At 44.7% G+C, this 19030-nt stretch overlaps 1 protein-coding gene across 3 annotated transcripts in view; it reads right to left on the reverse strand.

Moving 5' to 3' along the window:
* Positions 1-17713, reverse strand: part of Aknad1 (AKNA domain containing 1) — a 38005-nt gene extending 20292 nt beyond the window's left edge. For 2 of the 3 annotated variants that reach the window (XM_005076685.4, XM_021230985.2), the window contains exons 1-5: positions 17614-17713; positions 12888-13983; positions 9931-9970; positions 9639-9784; positions 9125-9187 (exon numbers count right to left, since the gene is read on the reverse strand). In XM_005076685.4, coding sequence (XP_005076742.2) covers positions 9125-9187; positions 9639-9784; positions 9931-9970; positions 12888-13877 — 1239 coding nt within the window. In that variant the 5' untranslated portion in view covers positions 13878-13983; positions 17614-17713. The remainder of the gene's footprint in view (positions 1-9124; positions 9188-9638; positions 9785-9930; positions 9971-12887; positions 13984-17613) is intronic. The other variant, XM_040752031.1, reaches the window with a different exon arrangement.
* Positions 17714-19030: the final 1317 nt, after the last annotated feature.

The raw sequence follows: 19030 nt of genomic DNA on the forward strand, positions 1-19030 counted from the left end.
TCGCCTTAGGACTTAGTGTAAATGCCCCCGGCCACCATCTGTCCCTTAGGATGCTGGCCTCCCACACTTTAACTTCTGTTGTATCCCATTACTTAATAGGCATGACAAGCTAACACCCAGGTGATATGCTTACTCTGAACCCTGCGCTGTTTTAAGTACCTTACATACATTAGCTCATCTAAGTGTGCTAACCACCCTGCCAGACAGGCATTGTTATCCCCATTTTCCAGAGGAGGGAACTGAGGCACAGAGAGGTTGCATAACTGTCCCAAGATCACAAAGCTGACAAATGACTGAACCAATATTTGAACTGAGGCAGCCTAGTTGCAGAGTCGTACAGAGTGTCGCATTTCCCCTCAAAGCCCTTTTATTGTTCTGCAATCGTCTGATTCAGTTTGCTAACTGTGACTATCTCACAGAGGCACAAGCATCTCCATGGCAGGTGATTTTCCGTTCTGTTCTATACTATATTCCTAGAGAAGCACCTAGAGTCTCCCAATAATCACTATATAAATGAATGAATTAAAGCCGGGCATTGGTGGTGGACACCTTTAGTCCCAGCACAAAACAAGCCAGACTCGGGCGAAGATTGCACAAAGGCTGGAGCAAGGGAAGGGGGCCAAACACAAAATGTCATCCCTCTGAACCTGCCCTTTGAGTAAGTGAGATTTGGCCAGGAAGCAAGTGCCTGGAGGAGGCAGACATACATCTTTGGAAGAGTTCACACTTATATAATATCTTGGCTTTCACTGACAAAAGCTTCATTCAGATTTTGTATATCTGCTTCAGGCTGGGTCTTCAATACTGCATGAAACTAACGAGTCTGTCAAAGGCAATTATTTAGATGACTCAGTTTCTCAGCATCTTAATGTTGTCTGAATTGGTCTGATAATTGAGGCTACAAAAACAAAAGGTTGAGTTGGGTGTGGTGGCTGGTATATGTAATCCCTGTACTCTGGGAGGCAGAGGCAGGAGAGCCAGACAAGTTTGAAGGCCAGCCTGGTCTTCCAGGCAAGTTCTGGGACAGCCTGAACTACACAGCACAGCCCTGTTTCGAAAAAGCTAAACACGAGGGCCAGGAGGATGAGCAACTGATAAGATGCCACGGTGCGAAAACTAAAAACCAAGTGGAACTGGTGGTTGCTTCTCAAGCTCTCACGCATAGGCAATCCAAAAGAACTTAATTTGCAACACAGAAGTGGACTCAAAGGAAATCATTAGTTTACTGAGCTTGCTATTTATTGGTTGATTTGAAAGCAGGACTATAGGGGACTGGAGAGATGGTTCTGCTGGGGTTCAATTCCAAGCAACCACATCAGGTATCTCACCTTAACTCTAGCTCCAAAGGAATCCTATGCCTCTGGCCACCCACAGTGTCTATGCTCAGGTGTCCCCCCTCCCTCCCCCCCCGTAGTCATGTACACATAAGTAAAACTATTTAAAGAGGCAGCCTAAAATTACGAGGAGGAAAAATCTTTGTCCTGGCATGATCCACGGAAGTTTTGATATTCACTCAGAAGAGCTAGTTCTTTAGTGGCTTGTCATTTTGAACTGCAGTGTTGAATCCTAAACTAATACGGTGTCTCAAAAATTAACTCTCGTGAAAAGCCGGCTCCGTTTTAAACAGTATGACTCATGAGGCTTTGGCAAGTCAAGGATTAAAACAGAATCCGGCAAGCCCACGAATTGGGAGTTTACACGCACATAAATAGTGTTTCTCCTGGTGCCACATTAGGCTGTCAGCGACTGTATCATGTCATCTGAAACTGAAGAGGATACAGATGCCACAACATCCAGAATGACAGGAGCACGGGGAAGAGAAGGGGCCCACATGCACCCCTGTGCGTCACTTTTCCCTTTAATGTCTTCAAGTGGACACCGTCCACTTCTTGAGTAGGTACTTACTAACAGGCATCTTCTGGGCTGTTTGGTCAGCAGTCAAGCTAAGGAAAACAGCTTAAAAATAGGACTCTGAGCCTTGTCATTCATGCCGCCTGTCTTCAGGCAGGAAGGAAAATGCACATCTGCCCAGAGTAGCATCCTGTTAGGATTTTCATTCCAGCAGTCCGGGCTCCAAGCCTCACTGACTGCTTCCAACATCTCTGCTCTACCCTGGTGCGACTGACCTTGCTTCTCTGGACCTGATGATGTCAAGGTCACTCACATTTGCCTTTTTTCTATTATTATTTTGTACGTGTATGTTTCTGTGTCTGTGCGCAAGTGTGACACAGCACTTATGTGGCGGTCCAAGGAGTGGAAGCTGGTCCTCTCCTGTCTGTGGGTGCCAGGGTGTAAACTCAAGTCATCAGGCTTGACAACATAGGCCTTTACCTGCTGAGTGTCTGGGGTTGCTAGAGAAGAGAGCTGTTTCCCTTGAGTTGGATGCTAAGTCTTCCTGCTGAGTTGTTGAAAGGGAACCCAGTTTTGCATTGGGGATCAAACCGAAGTGAGCATGAGAAGCAAGCCACATCCCTGTCCCCAATTCTCACAGCTCTAAGAGCTGTGATTCTGAGGACACAATTGTTATCTGAACTTATAGGAGGACAAATAAAAATCCACAAATAACCTAACAAGTTCGTTATTTATATAACATATTTATATAAGAACACACTTTATCCAAACTCACCTAAATGACTTTGGATTAAATAGTAAGTTTTTTGAAAAGCAATCAGAGCTGGTGAGGTGGCTCAGTTAGGCCCTGCAAGCCTGACAACCTGAGTCATCACGTGACAAGCTGGGTATGTGTGATGGCGCACAGCTGTAAACCCAGAACACCTGTGGCGAGATGGGAGCGGGAGGCAGAAGAATCATCCAGAACCTTTAGACCAACCAGCCTGACACAGACGCTGCCTCAACCATGAGGAAGGAGAGAACCAACACCCAAAAGCTGGCCTCTGCCCCCCACATGCATGCCATGACACCCATGTACCATGTACCCACATTGTCACACACACACACACACACACACACCACAGAATTTAAAAACTATAGAAATCGGGGACAAGGAGAGACCATATCTTCTGACAAAGAAGTGAGGGCTGGAGACAGTGCTTATCTGGGTTATTGTGGCTTTTCTGGCGCTGTGATAAAACACTATGACCGAGACTACTTACAGGAGGGGGGACTTATTTGGGCTGACAGTTCCAGAGGGATAGAGTCCATGTGCCTGCAAGCAGCAAGCATGGCAGCTGTAACTGAGAGCTCTCACATCTCCAAATGCAAGCATGAAGACACACAACAACAAAAACCAACACTGAAGAAAGTGAATGGGAAATGGTGCAAGTCTTTAAACTCCGTGACATACTTGCTCCAACAAGGCTGCACATCCTAAATTCCCAAACAGCTGCCATCTGGGGACAAGTGTTCAGCCACATGAACCTATGAGGAACCTCCTCCATCAAACCACCATATCTAGCACACACAAGGCCCTGGATTCAAGCTCCAGTGGGAAGAAAAAGTGAGATGATAGAGACCAAAACCCCCAGGTTGGATAAAATGGGGGTTCAAGGACATACCTGGAGGCAACAGGTGGTGACTTAAGAAAAAAAGACATGGAGATACAGGAAGACATTTTGGGGGGAATTTATGATCTTTTCTATAAAATGGAAGACAAGATGGTGATGGGAGAAGGCCTTCTGTATATATGTCTCTCTTATTGGTTAATGAATAAAACACTGTTGGCCAATAGGGAAGCAAGATAGGTGGAACTAGGAGAGAAGAAGGATTCTGGGAAATGTAGTCAAGAGTGGAGAGTTGCCATTGATCCTGAGGAAGAGAGGACGCGTCAGGATGCCGTCCTTGGGAAGATAAGTCCTTACAGAAATATATATTCGTAGTCATGGGTTAATACTTAAGACAGAACTAGCCAATGAGAAGCCCTGGACATTGGCCAACAGCACTGTAACTAATAGAGTCTCTGTGTGTTATTTTGGGGGCTAAAGTGGTGCCAGGAACCAGGCGGGAATCCCGCAACAAGATTGTATTCTGGAAATATCAGGGGGAAGAAATTAATGGAGGTAGACTTATTTCTTGACTACAGATTCTTCTGTTAATGGGTAAAAAACAAATTCCTTTTGGATTTATTCTAATGAGAAAGATAAATTAGATCCACAGCTGTTTTACATATTAATTTGTGTGTCTGTGTGTTGCTAAGTAAGCACACTGTCACTGAGATATATCCTGTTTTTAAATTTTAAAGTCCATTTATCCTTTTATTTTTTTACTTGAGACAGAGTCTCATGTAGCCTAGGCTGGCCTGGAACTCACAGAATGATTGAGGATGACCTTGAACTGCTAATCCTTCTGTGTCCCTCCCAAATGCAGGGCAAGGGGTGTGTGCAACTGTATATGCTTTATTTTGATTTTGAAGTAGGATCTTGTGTAGCCCAGCCTGGCCTTGAACTCACTATGTAGCCAAAGCTGGCTTTGAACTCCAGATCCTCTTGTCTTCACCTCCTGAGTGCTGAGATTACAGGTTGCAGCACCACACCTAGGTTCAAAAAGTAATTCGTTTTTACTAAGAGCACAGCTGTGATTACTCAATGAATTTGCCAAATTATTGCCCCTGCAGGCAGACATCATCTGCACTAGCCATGGAGTGGACCTTTGCTAAGGTTCTGGACTCTGCAAGACCTTGCCATTGCATGGGGTGCTACCCATTGCCGTGTTAGCCCACATGAGGCTGAGAGCCCATCTCAAGCTATCGGCCCCTGCTTGTCCTGATGAAGTGTGGGGAAAGACTGGGCCCTTCCCTCAGCCCAGTGTAGAGAGCTTCTCCCGTATATGGGCTATAATTGCAGTTCAAACCCTTCTGATTTATATTCATACCAGACACAGTGTGGTTGTAGCTAGGGTATAAATAAACATTGTGTAACTTTGGTCTCAATGCGGACAGAGGCCTGTCTTGGAAATGGCTGCCAAAATGAGAGATTCCCTGGAAAACACATATACTTACTCTATTAATTTCCTTTAAAAGGCAGAAATTTGGCAAAATTTCCCCCAGGAACAAAAATAAAAAACAAGCCCCAGGGGAGAAAGCCAGTATTAAACCCATTGCTGCTAGCTAATTATACAGCATGGACATAAAGTAGACAGCTTTCATTTATTTCTCTAAAAAGTAAAATTGTGCCTCAGGGAAAAATGCCTCAGAATGCTGCTTCCAAACATCAATCATTAAAATATTTTGGCATCAAGATTTCCTGTTAAGTGCTATGAGTGGAAAGAGCTGACAGATATTAAGTCTACTCAATGGGTTTCTTTAATTCATACCAGGAAATTAATAAAAAAAAGCTTATCCTGGAGTTCTGGAATGAATTTTTTAAAAATTATTTAGAGCAGAGAGAGAAGAGAATGACTCCACAAAAAAAAAGGAAAGTTCAATATGAGGGTGAATCCAAGTGTCTAATGTGACAACAGAGGCTATTGTTTAACTTTAAGCTTTAGTAGTTTTCCTTTGTCAGATCTGTGGGTCCCTCAGCCTCAGTCTAACCCATCTATAGAATGGGTATCATGTTTACATAATGTAGAGTCGAAAACCCAGTCAAACTATTTTAAGTCCATTCCATCTGTGCATACTCCATAGATTGTAGCTGCTGTTACTATATATTCCTATTAATGTAGAAATTACTGGAATATGCCTTTCTCTAATCTCAGGACTTTAGAGGCAGAGGCAGAGGGAGCTCTGTGAGTTCAAGGCCCACCTAGTTTGTATAGCAAGTTTCAAGCCAGCCCAAACTACATAGTGAGACCCTACCTTAAAAACAAAAAGTGCTGAAAATGGATAAACATGACTTTGGAAACCTATTGACTATTGGACATACAAATGGCTGACCTGGTAGACGTTTTCCCGCCTCTCTGTAGCCACGCTGTCTTTCTCTGCAGGAGGCTGCCCTGGCTCATCTGCATTATCAGGACCCTCTACCCTGGCTTCAGTTGGTTTTAGCCAAAGGAAGATAGCAGCAGGGAGGGGGAGTTGCCCAAAGATGAGAATCCTGATTCTTCCCATTCTCCCATTGTTGGGCCATCACAGATTAGCTGCACCCTTCTACCAAAAGCCACAGAACGCCTCAGCTACTCCTGCAGCTGCAGCTGCTCCCCGAGGCCCCCCCCCCCCCCCGCATGCATTTCCTCTGCTCCTTCAGGACTGGGGGTGAAGTAGCTCCCCACATCCTTCATCTGTTTCCCTTAGCCTTTGCCCAGGCTGTTGTAAAGCAGTTCCTTTGTTAAACTCTCCTCCGTTACCACATTCGAGTCAACCATCTGGTCCCTGCCAGGATGCTGTGATACTGTGAACTCTCATAGAGGTCACTGGGGTTTTAGGATGGGACGTGGAAGGAAGGGACAAGTCTGCCTGAAGTGAGGAATTAGCTGGTATGCTTGAGCGAGAGTATCAGTACGGGCAAGGAAGAGTTCACATGAATGTCCAAGAGAAGATGAGCACAGACACTGAGGCAAAAGGCAGTGACAGCTATGAGAGGGGACTAGCTGGTCAAAATGAAGAGGGTCAGAAGGAAAGGGAAGGCGGGCACAGTGGTTGGTGCATACCCATAATCCTCCATGTATGGGAGTCAGAGACAGAATCATCTCCTGTTCAAGGAGTGCCTGGTCTGCATGATGAGTTCTGGGTTAATCGGGACTAAGACTCGGTCTGGAAGATTTAAAGGATTTGGGGATTTAAATCCTATCTCAGAAGACGCCATGATTTATCTCATTTAATTTGCTGACAGTGCTGAGATTAAGGGCAACATGCTGCCATATGCCTAACAGCGTGTACTTCAAGTCCAAATGCCTCCCTCTCTACCTTGTACTGAGAAGGTTGGCTTTAGCCCCTCTTCCAACGGTGAATGCTGTGGGCCTGCAGCTCTCAGACTGACCCCCTAAGGAGCTACAGCCATACAATTCCCATCAGGAGGGCAGGGCCATTTAGCCTGTACAAACAGAAAGAAGCCTCTTGAACAGAGGCCCCTGAAGGCCAGTGACTCGAGTCAGTTCTGCTTTGCTGAGTCCTTTTAAAGTCTGTATTCTTATGCCAGGCATTGGTGGTACACACCTTTAATCCCAGCACCCAGGAGGCAGAGGCAGGTGGAGTTCTTCAAGTTCAAGGTCAGCCTGGTCTACAGAGAAAGTTCCAGGACAGCCAGGACTTTTACACAGAGAAACCCTATCATGAAAAACAAACAAACAAACAAACAAACAAACAAACAAGTCTGCATTCTCCCATTTGGACACCGTCCTTTGTCAATCATTTATTCCTTAGCTCCCCGCACTCTGGCTTCTAGACCTAGCTTCCAAGATTGGCAAGAGCTCTTAGGATATCTGGCTTGCTAAATCCACCCATATCGGGTGGGATGGGGATGGGAGGATGGGAGGCAGAGGGAACTGGGATTGGATATGTAAGATAAGATTGTTTCTAAGTTAAATTAAAAAAGACTTTAAAAAATCCACCCATATCTTCCTTCTTTGGGACATGATGGTGTTGTCCACGTCTGCTTCTCAACAACCTTCTTTCTCCTGGCCTCAGCATTCCCTCAGGTCTGCTTGGTCCTGGGAGTCCTTCCTCTTCAGTCTCCTTTGTGGGTCACTGTCCCTCCCCCACACACACCCCTGGCTCCCCTCTCACCTGGAACTCTGTCCTTGACCCAAATTCCCCTGAGGGTCAGATCCATTGCTCTAACTTCCTACAGCTGGATATCCTCTCTTTGAAGGTCCTTAAGGGGGCCTCAGACCTCCTAAGCTGTACTAGATTCCTGACCTGCTTGCCACGCCCTTTCTGAACTGGCTCCTCCACTGATTTCTGTCTTCAGTTATCCAAACCAGAGCTCTCTCACTACCCACAGCTCCTCTTTTTCTTGATTTTTCCCATTTAAATCTGTCATCCCCCCCCTCCACCCTCATTGCTCAGATCCTTATACCTTGCCCAATACTGTCAAGTTGTTCTTTTTTTTGGTTTTTTGAGACAGGGTTTCTCTGTATTGTTTTGGAGGCTGTCGGACCAGCCTGGCCTTGAACTCACAGAGATCCGCCTGCCTCTACCTCCGGAGTGCTGGGATTAAAGGCAAGTGCCACCACCGCCCAGCGTCAAGGTATTCTTAACCAGTCCCCCTACCTACAGTCTCACTCCATAGCACCTGCTAGGCCTTAGTCTCAAGTCCTTCCCTGTTGCTCCACCATCAAACTCAGGATGCAATCCATGCCCTTCCAGGACATGGTCCTTGTCCATTCCCACAGTCTTCGTGTGCATTCTAAATAAGCTGCATTCTAATGGTCTCTTCACCAACTACATCTAATAGAATGAAAGATGCTTGCAAAGGAAGTGTTTCTCTAACTCCCTGGTGATTGGGACATTAAAAAAATACTGACAAGTGTTTTCTGAATGACAGAGCAGTTAATTAATATTATGAGCAAATGAATGAATGGATCAGTTAATTAATATGATGAGTAAACAAATAATCACTAGATCCTTTCCTGGGTTTGGCCCATAGTGTGTAGTTTCTGCAGCACAGTTTGCCCTGAATTTGGCTCAAGCCTATATTAGGTCTTCTTGCCATTCCCTGCACTGACCCTGTGGCCTAAACTCTTTCTTCCACATCTTTAACTCATGTGTTTTGCCCAGTTTCAACCTTTGCTCCCTTGCTACACCTCCATTTCCTATGACAGCACAAATTAGTCATTTGATTGGCTGTGATAACAGGCAAGGGTGTGGAAGTGTGTTGAAGGTTATGATCTGAAAGCCCTGCTTTGAGTTTCATTTCTAAGTGTTTTCTGAGTCTTACATGTCAAGTTGCCAGATACCAGTTGCTTTTGCAATTGAAATTTACCAGGGCCCAACCATCATGGACAGGTTTGCCCTTTATAGTGGCTTTCATGGTCTCCTCTAGAATATTCCATGGTCTCAAGTTTATCACAGGGTGACGTGAGGAAAGTATAGCTTCCTTGAGAAAAAAAGAAGGATAAATGCACATGGAAACAGAATTCTAAACCATGTAGCTCCAGAACTAAGGCAATTCATTTTCCTCTCCCTTCCTTCTCCCACCGTTATACAGATTATCCAGTACTGTGGAGACCTCTACATTCACCTGCTGGAATTCCCAAATAAAGATTTGAGAAACTGGATTAAGTTCATTACCAGTCTTTTGTCTTGCAAATGACAGAGAGAGTCCTGTTTTATTCTTCTGGAAAAGTCTTGTACCTGCAGTTGAAAAAAATGCAATATTACATTCATGGCATGGCCTCTTCTGTTTGACGTTTGTTGTTTCTATTGCCATTGGCAAACTTTAAAGGTGTTTGGGGCTAGTGAGATGTCTCGGTGTACAAAGGGACTTTCAGCTAAACACGATGACCTGAGATCCACAGAGTGGAAGGGGAAGAGTGCACACATACACATACACACACACACACACACACACACACACACATACACACACACATACACATACACACACATACACACATACACACACACATACACACATACACACACACATACACACATACACACATACATACATACACACATACACACACACATACACACACATACACATACACACATACACACACATACACACACATACACACATACACACATACACACACACACACACACACACACACACACACACGCTCTTAATAAGTTTTACCTTAGTCTTCAGTTGGTCAGTCTGTTCTTTCAGTTTCTGACACATCTGTTTTCCTTGGAAGATCTTTTGAAATATGTAAGAATTTGGGGAAGAATCTTTCTGGGTTGTTGGGGTCGACTTCAAGTGACATTTCTCAGAATCAATTCCTATGCAAAAAAAGCAAAGTTTGACTACTATTCATTTCTGCTTAACACAGTTTTACTAAATATTACAAATAGGAGTCTGTAACAATCAACACATTTCTTTTTGAGATTTCAAAGTGCTTCTCTAAATAATAGTTTTAAGATGCTACCTGTGAGAGCTTCTTGGTGGGTGTGTGTGGCAGGCTCCATCTGCAAAATTAAAGGGTAAGAAGTCATTGGTTTTGGAGACTAAGCAATGACATTGTTGTTCAGAATGCCTTGTGTCCTGGTCATTGAGGACATGGCACAATGCTATGGTCCAAGCTGTGACACCATGTTGAGGTTGAATTTCACCGTGACACTGTAACACTGTGATTGGGTGACATAGGCAATTGCTCGTTGCTATAGGCCTCAAATTTCTTGGTGGTAAAGTGGGGACAATAGAAAATGTACCTTATGGGGCTGCTATCAGGATTAATTGGGGTACACATTCAGTTGACATTGTGATTATGTTTGACACTAGCCTGTAGAATACGCCAACATTTCTCCTAGACATAAAAGCTCCATGAGGGCAAGGACCGTTGTCAGACTTGTCACAGCTCAGTTGCTGGTGCTCTTGTTAATACCAAATGCAGCAACCAGACTCTAGTGATGATACAATATGCATTAAATGATAAACATGTCAAGATGGCGGTGGTTCCTACTGCTGCAGGCTGACTGGACAGGGGTTTAAACTCTTGAGTGGTTCACCTTTAGGGTCTTGAGAAACATAAACATGCCAGAGAGATAAATGACTGTTCAAAATTGACTCTGATCATGATGAATATATTCAGTAAAGAAAATTATTGGGTCCAATTCCCCCGATTTAAGCTGATGGGACTGGTGGGGAAAAAAATCAGAAATTTGACATCAAGCTCATTGACAAACTCAAGCATTGCCAAGGAGAGATGAGTAGACATCTGCTCTGATCCCACGAATCACAGGCTACCGAGAACTGGCCATGTATGAATGCTCTCTTGTAAAAAGAAAGAGGGACCCCAAGCTTCCCAATGTCACAGGAATGTAGATGTCCCTAAGACAGAAAACAGCCCAGTCAGGCTCCAGGTTTTGTGTATGTATATGTGTGTGTGTGTGTGTGTGTGTGTGGTGCCAGGTAGGGGAGGGTGTCTGCTCAGATCTTTAGGGTGTTCAGCTGAGCTGGAAGGGTGTTTAGAGGAGAGCTGTAGGGTGTGATAGAGGGCATTATAGAGTGAGGCCAGCATTGCCACTCCACACAGAACTCCCTCACTCAGGCTTGCAAGGAAGGCAATTCAGCAACAAAGAATTAAAAATTTTCCTGTATTTTTTAAAAAGATAACTCTATATAACTATCGAACTTTAAATAATCAATGAGTTCCCGGACCTCATCAGGAAGGGAAGTTGGGTAGAGATAAGAAGACAGGATAAGGAAAAGGAGAAATGGCATAGGGACTAGCCATTAACAAAACTTTATAGTAAAAGGGTACTAATATAATGTTTGAATTGTGGTAATAAAGAGCTTAGCTTTATTTCATTTGGCATTAATAACTCAGGGAATAATGTACATAGGACACAAGGCCAGGCCTCGCTGGGAGGCAGTAATAGAAAACTGAAGGTCCTTCAGAGTTTGCAGATCTAGTAAAAGAAATGGACACCTCCTGGCTATTATGAGCCAAAGCAGGCTGAGGTGAGCTGAGAATAGACCTCATATACAACCCTGCTGTACCACTCCTGGGAATTCACTCTCATGGAATACTTGCACACCGATGTTTATTGCTGCGTGGTTGTGGAACTAACCTAGGTGTCCAGCAACAGGTGGTCTAGGGGGAGGGCGAAGGGGAAGGAAGAGTTAGCAGGGATTGTGTGGGGGTGGGCACGTTAAAAATGCATTATATATTTGCATGACTGTGGCCTAATGTAACCCCATTTGCTGCACTTTGATGATGATGATGATGATGATGAAGAAGAAGCAAGTGAAAGCTGCTGGTTGGGAGATTTGAGGAGTAATGTGGCCTGAGGGAGATTTGAAGGAAGCTGTATAAATGAATACTCCTTGGAAAATCAGGTTAGGCCATTCTAAGATATGTGTGGTGGTGTATTCCTGTAATCCCAATATTGGGGGGGTAGAGGCAGGAAGATCAGAGATTCAAGGCCAACCTGTGCTACATGAGACACTGTTTCAAGAAAAAAACAAAAACAAAAACGGGGACATTCCTTGTAAAGAAGGAATTTGGGACCCAAATTTCTCTTGGGGCCTGAGGAGAACCGGCTCTTGAAGATGACTTTGAGGGAAGAGCTGAGTTTAGAAGTAAAGATGAGGGCTGGAGAGATTGTTCAGTGGTTAGAGCACTGGATGCTCTTCCAGAGGACCAGGGTTAAATTCCCATCACCCACACCATGTCTCACAACCATCTGCAACTCTAGTTCCAGAGGATCCAATGCACTCTGCATGCAATAGACACGTATGTGGAGCACATGCATACAGGCAGCAAGCACCTATACACATAAAATAAAATTTAGCACTAAAATTAATGGAGAAAATTGGGGAGAAACTATAAAGGAAATTGGGGTGGATTTTATTATATGTATGTATGCAGCTTTCAAACAATTTTTTTAATTTATACGAAATTAAGAAATATATTGGAAACTGAGCATGGTGGCGTGTACTTTTATTCCCAGCACTCTAGAGGCAAAGGCAAGTGGACCTCTGTAAGTTCAAAGCCAGTCTGGTCTACTTTTAAGTTCCAAGTCAGCCAGGACCATAGAGGTACTTTGTCTCAAAAATCAAAACAAAACAAAACCCTAACAACAAAGAAAAAGAAAGAAAGGAAGGGAGGGAGGGAGGGAGGGAGGGAGGGAGGGAGGGAGGGAGAGAGAGAGATGTATATTGGGAAAGCTTTGAGGAATTTGGATTTTTCTGAATCTGACTTCTGATTCTTTTCATGAGGTCACCACTGAGTTTCTGAGAGGCCTGTTCACTTGCCCAGGATAACCCAGAGGGCTACAAAACTTTAGAACTGCAACAAACCTCTGTGTACAAGTCCACTCTAGGATGACCACCCTGGATGACCACCCTGGGTCAGTATTGATAGGCACCACTCTCATTTACCTGGGTTTGTTGTGAAGGTTCAGTAAATTTCCTTTTTTGCTCTGGTTGCTTTTGAACACAATTTGGCCCAGACATGGTTTCTAAATTGTCTTGCACAACTGTTGATTTATTTCTCAACCTAGGAGAACAGCTGGCTTGGTTAGCTATTGTAAATGGTTTATTAGTTATGGCGTTTCTAGGGATTTTCACTTTGGGAGCAACCTTAGAGAAGTCTGGAAGCTGGTAATGCACTTGAGCATAGCCATATTTGAACCTGGTACCTGAACTTGCTTTTTCAGTCGGCTGGGGTGTCTGCCCTGGGCAGTTCTGTTGTTTGTCATCTGGACCTTTAGTTCTACCTAGAAAGCTTGGATCTGCTTGATGACTGCTCTGCAGGGTAGCCACAGGTTCTCCTGAAGGAGAGATGCTTTCTCCTGATGGGCCTGGAGAGAAACGGGGCTTACTGCTATTTTCTGCACCACTTTTGGGACTGGGTTGGTCAGTGAATACTGGGGTTTGTTCTTCGGAGGAATAATTCTTCACATAACATGAAATGACATTTGTAAGAATAGCTGTGTCACCAAGACTGTTAGCATTCAAGGTCTTTGGGAGAGTTTCATAGCCAATGCCTTGCCCCCTCGAGAAGTGCTCCCTGGAGAGATGATGGAGTAAAATATCCGAAATGTGTGACTTTGAGGCATCTCCTTTATTAGCTGGAACACCAGGAGCCAAGGCACACTGTTTATCTTTATCGCGCCTGTCATTGACAATACTTTTAGTGATCTTATCAGAGATCATGACTATAGCTGTGTTCTGGCACATCTCACAGCGCGCAGCCTTTTCCTGGGGCTCTTCTCCTGACAGAACAACGTCTTCTGAGACAGCCATGGTGTCGTTTGTTGAGGTAAAGTTGTAAGAACTATACATCTTCATCTGAGAGAAGTCCCCGTCATAAGGCAAGTCCTCTTGTTGTTTATAGGTTGTGTCTTCTGAAAAGTCAGCTTCGTCCATGATGCAGGGGGCTGATGTCTGTGGTCCTCTGCTGCCTGGCCTTGGTGTTCTTAATGATCACAATGTTGTCTGGTTCTCATTGAATGTCCGCACTGTGTGTTCTATGCTGTCAGAAGAGATAGCAGCTTCATTAGTAAATATAGAAGGCTAATGTGTGAAGCTATGCTTGCTCTGGTTTCTATGCTGAAACAGAAACATGCTTTTCATTCAGAGAAATTCAATTACAAATCTGAGAGCAGAAATCTCAGCCAAAGGATAACTCACCCTAAATGCTATTAAGAGAAAGAATGATGGGAGGTTATAATTTTTATCCATTAAATTTTGCGGGGGTGTGGTCTGAACTTAAAGGCATATCTTCATCGCTCTCGGGAGGGACTGTTTGGCATTTGTTCTCATCACTTATCAGCCTTTGGGGTGAAGATCAAATGTGGAGTTGTTCTGTCAGAGCGAGGGCTTGAAACACGGGGGGAAAGGTCGTTTGATGTATGCTGCCATTACTTGTCTACACATTTCTGATATCTCCGAGTCACGTGATGCTGGGAGCTGACTCAGCTCACACACGGTACTCCATTCTGCTGTCTTTTGTAAAGTGGTATTTTATTTTCTAATTGACACATAATAATTACAAATATTTGTGGCACACAATGTGATGTTTTGATATGAAGGTAGCACTTAAAAAATGCCGGGTCTCACTGTTTAGCTCTGACTGACCTGGGACTCACTATATTAACCAGGTTGACCTCGGATTCAAAGATCTGCCTGTTTCTGCCTCCCAAGTGATAGGATTAAAGGCATGCACCACCACACTGGGCCTGAGTAACTTATTTACCACCCTGTAAATATATAATTTTTGTAGTGAAATATTAAAACCCTTATCTATTTTGAAATATTTTTCATTATTAAATACCTCATTGTGCAATAGAAGATCAGGACTTATTCTTCCTAGACTAACTTTGTAGCCATTGGCCAGGTCCTCTCTACATTCTGTTAACCATTGTTTTGCTCTCTGCTTCTATGGGATTAGCTTTTTAACTTTCATGGACGTGTGCGTGTGTTGTGTGTGTGTATATGTGTATGTGCATATATGTGTGTGTTGTGTATGTGTGTTTTGTTTGTTGTGTGTGTGCCTGTATATGTGTGTTGTGTGTGTATATGTTGTGTGTATGTGTGTTGTGTGTATATGTGCGCTGATTGAATGAGTATATGTCTGTGTAGGGGTATATTTGTACATGTGCATCCGCATGTCGAGGCCAGCAGCCAACAGCAGCTGTCTTCCTTACCCGCTCTCCACCTTGTTTTTAGAGACAGGGTCTCTGCTTGAGTCTGGGTGCTTACAATTTGACTAGGCAGGCTGGCGATCAGCCCGAGGCGCCTCCCGCGCTCTGTGTCCTCCCTGGCACTGCAGTACACCACGGCATGTCTGGCCTCTTACATGGGTGTTGGGGGTCACGTGCTCATGAAATGCAGCAGGAACTTTACAGACTGAGCCATCTCCCTGCCCCTGGTTAGTTCTTCTGGATTCTGCATATGAATGAGATCAATACTTGTCTTTCTGTGCCTGTCTTCCTTCACCTCACGTATGTCCCAGTGCTCTTTCCCCTGTTCCGTCTTCCAAGGGTTCCTCTTGTTGTGTCTTAGAAGAGCATGGAACAGTGGTTCTCAAATGTGGGTCTCCATCCCTTTGGGGGTCGTATATCAGATATTTACATTAAGATTCATAACAGTAGCAAATTTATGGTTATGAAGTAGCAATGAAAATAGTGTTATTGTTGGGGGTCACCACAACAAGAGGAACTGTATTAAAGGGTCACATTAGGAAGGACTGACAGAAATATGACCAGGTGAGGTCTTGTGAACCCCTGGAAGACAGGCTACAAGCCAAACATCCCTCTTCTACTAGGCCCCAGGCAGGAGGCTTGTCAGTGAGGCTTTCCCTCAGCAAGTTCCTAGCAGCTGTCACAACCCAGAGGGCAGGGTGGTGTCCTGGGGAATATTTCTGAAAAATGGTCAGGGCACAGCTGGCTGCCACTGGGTACAAATCCCTTTTGATAAAGAAATCTGCAACATCCATTTAGAAGACAGCTCCTCTTAATTGGTGGACACCTTAGAAGTAGTAAAACCACCTCGACTTTTAGGGGACTTGTGTTTCCCAAGAGTACCAGTCAGGTCCTGAGCTCTCCTGACGCAGGGTAACCATAACCACTGGCTGGTCCCACCCATCTGATGATGGGGTTAGGTGAACAGATCTTTGAGGTCCTTCCCCATCCAGATTTTTATGTCCAAGAACTTGTGATTTATTAGTTAACCTCAAAGGCTGCAATAACATGTTTGGTAAAGAAAAACATTGAACTAAGTTCCCCCAAAAGAGGAGCACAAATTTAAGGCATCTGGGAAACATCAAAAATCAGTTTGTAGTTGCATGCCAGTGTTATGGAGCCCAGATTTTAAAAAGTGAAAACTGCTTTGTGGTGGGGAGGAAGAGAAAATGGCCACAGGATTACTTTGTCGTTTATGTAGAGATGGGGGCTTGCTGCAGCTTAGGGAAGGCACATCTGTAGAAGCAGAATTCCGGGTTACTCCAGCCTGACTTGAAGGCAGGAGGAAATGTTTCCCGGTGGAGATGAAGACACAAAGGGAAAGCTGGAATGGGCCCTGGATTTGGTTCTCCTCCACTCATTAGCTGTCTGGCTCTGGAGGCATTTAGCTTTTCTCTCCTCCCCTTCCTCTGTTGTCCAATGATAAGAACTCACTGTATCCAGCTGGCCTCAAACTCCCGGGCTTAACTGGTCCTTCTGTCTCAGCCTCCTGAGTAGCTGGGTCCACAGGCATGTGTCTCTGTGCTTGATTTTTATTTAACTTTTCCTGAGTCTGTTTTTCTTCTGTCTAGTTCACAGGACTTCTGATGATGGCATGACACAAGGTGCATGAGGTGTGTAGCACAGAGAGTGCAGCAAGCACAATTTTAAAAATAAAAATGAAACGTTGATGGGTGTGGTGGTGCACGCCTTTAATCCCAGCACTCAGGCCTCTGCAGGCAGGTGTATCTCTGAGTTCAAGAGCAGACTGGTCTAAATAGTGAGTTCCAGGACAGTCAGAGAAACATGGAGACCCTGCAGATAGATAGATAGATAGATAGATAGATAGATAGATAGATAGATGAGTGGGTGGGTGAGCGGGTGAGAAGATGGATGGATAGATGATAGATGGGTAGACAGACAGACAGACAGACAGATGATAGAAAAATAAGGAAGGGCTGATGAGACAGCTCAGTGGATAAAGATGCTTGCCACTAAGTCCCATGTTCAAACCCTGGGAACTGCATGGAGGAGGACAAAACCAACTCCTGAAATTTGTCCTCTGACCTCCACACACATGATATGGTACAACACAGCCACAGTCACACAGTTCTCTCTCTCTCTCTCTCTCTCTCTCTCTCTCTCTCTCTCTCTCTCTCTCTCTCTCTCACACACACACACACACACACACACACTTTGTTTAAAGCAAAAAGAATTGAAATGTAAAAAATAAATTAATAAAGAAATAAAAGAGGAAAAAAAAGCAAAAGGAAACACTTCACAGAGATGAGCTAGAGGCCCAAGGAATTCCCTCATTACACACAGAAAAGCCAGCTGCAGAACTACCGCTGTTTCCCTGTGTGCACACCCGGAACCTCACAAGCCTCTTCCGAGGAAAACACACCCCACACCCTTTGCTTGGCATCACTACAGGCCCTTACAGGTGGCTGGAAAGAACTGGAACATCTTCGTGATACCACCCAGATCAATCTTGGAACCCGAAGGTGTCTTCTGAGAGAGTCTAATCAGAACCCAACAGAACTCTGGGAGCCACAGCTGTCCCCACAGGTGACCTGAGCATTGTGAGCTCAGTGGTGGCTCATAGTCCCTGTATGGAACAGAGGAGCCCCAATGCCCCAGCCTGTGAGGACACCTCAGTCCAGTCCTTAGCAGAGTCGTGCAAGTGCCCACCACGCTGACAGCTCTTCCCAGTGTGGCTGATGACACTGTAAAATCTGATGCTGGCCTAAGCATACTAACTTGCCTGTAGAAGAGAGGATGGCTAGATTTCCTGGTTTCTGAAGAATCAAAGGTATCTTCAGTTTGGGGACAGGGGACCACTAAGTGTAGAGGCAAAGGTTGGTCAGCTGACCCTTATTTCCTTCCATCTAGTAGGTAGTATTTCTTCTGCTTACTAGGTAGGTTTAATAATAACGAACGTCACACCCTGGAAGGACTGTTTTCAACACTGAGTCACTGGTTGGGTTTGTTGCTGTTTTTGTTTTGTACGGTAGTATCTGGAGACTGAACCGAGAGCCTCGCACATGTTAGGCAAATACCCTACCACTGAGCTATATCCCCAGCCTTCATAGCTGAGGATAAACTTGAACTTCTGTTTCTCCCCTGTCTTTGTTAAAATTTCTATTACTAGGGTAAAACATGGTGACCAAAAGCAACTTGGGGGAAGAAAGAGTTTATTTCATCTTTCAGCTCTCATGTCAGTGTCCTGGAGGCAGGAAACTGAGGCCACAGAGGAACACTGGTTACTGTCTTGCTCCTCATGGCTTGTTCAGTCTGCTTTTTTTAAAAACCAGGACCACCATAATCCTCCCCCAAACACAGTCTGACAGCAACATTCCACTCCTGGTTCGTAATCTCTGTCTTAAGAGTTTCTATTGCGGTGATAAAACACCATGACCAAAACCAACTTGGGGAAGAAAGGGTTTATTTTATATTACAACTCTCAATTCACACTCCACCATTGAGGGAAGCTAGGGGCAGAACTCAAGGTGGGAACCTGGAGACAGGAACTACAGAGGCCGCAGAAGGATGCTGCTTACTGGCCTGCTCCTCATGGCTTGCCCAACCTATTTTCTTAAAGCACCCAGGGCCACCATCCCAGGGGTGGCACTGCCAATTGTGGTGGCTTGAATGAGAACGCCCTCCTTAGGCTCTCGTGACTGAATGCTTGGTCCCTAGTTGGTGGACTAGTTTAAGAAGGATTAGGAGGTGTGGCCTTGTTGGAGGAGATGTGTCCCTGGGGGTGGACTTCAACGTTTCAAAAGCCCACACTAGGCCCAGTCTTCTCTCTCTCCCCTTCCCTCCCTCCTTTCCCCCCTCCCTCCCTCCTACCCTCCC

The sequence above is a fragment of the Mesocricetus auratus genome, unplaced genomic scaffold, assembly GCF_017639785.1.
Source record: "Mesocricetus auratus isolate SY011 unplaced genomic scaffold, BCM_Maur_2.0 Super-Scaffold_100009, whole genome shotgun sequence".
Lineage (NCBI taxonomy): Eukaryota > Metazoa > Chordata > Mammalia > Rodentia > Cricetidae > Mesocricetus > Mesocricetus auratus.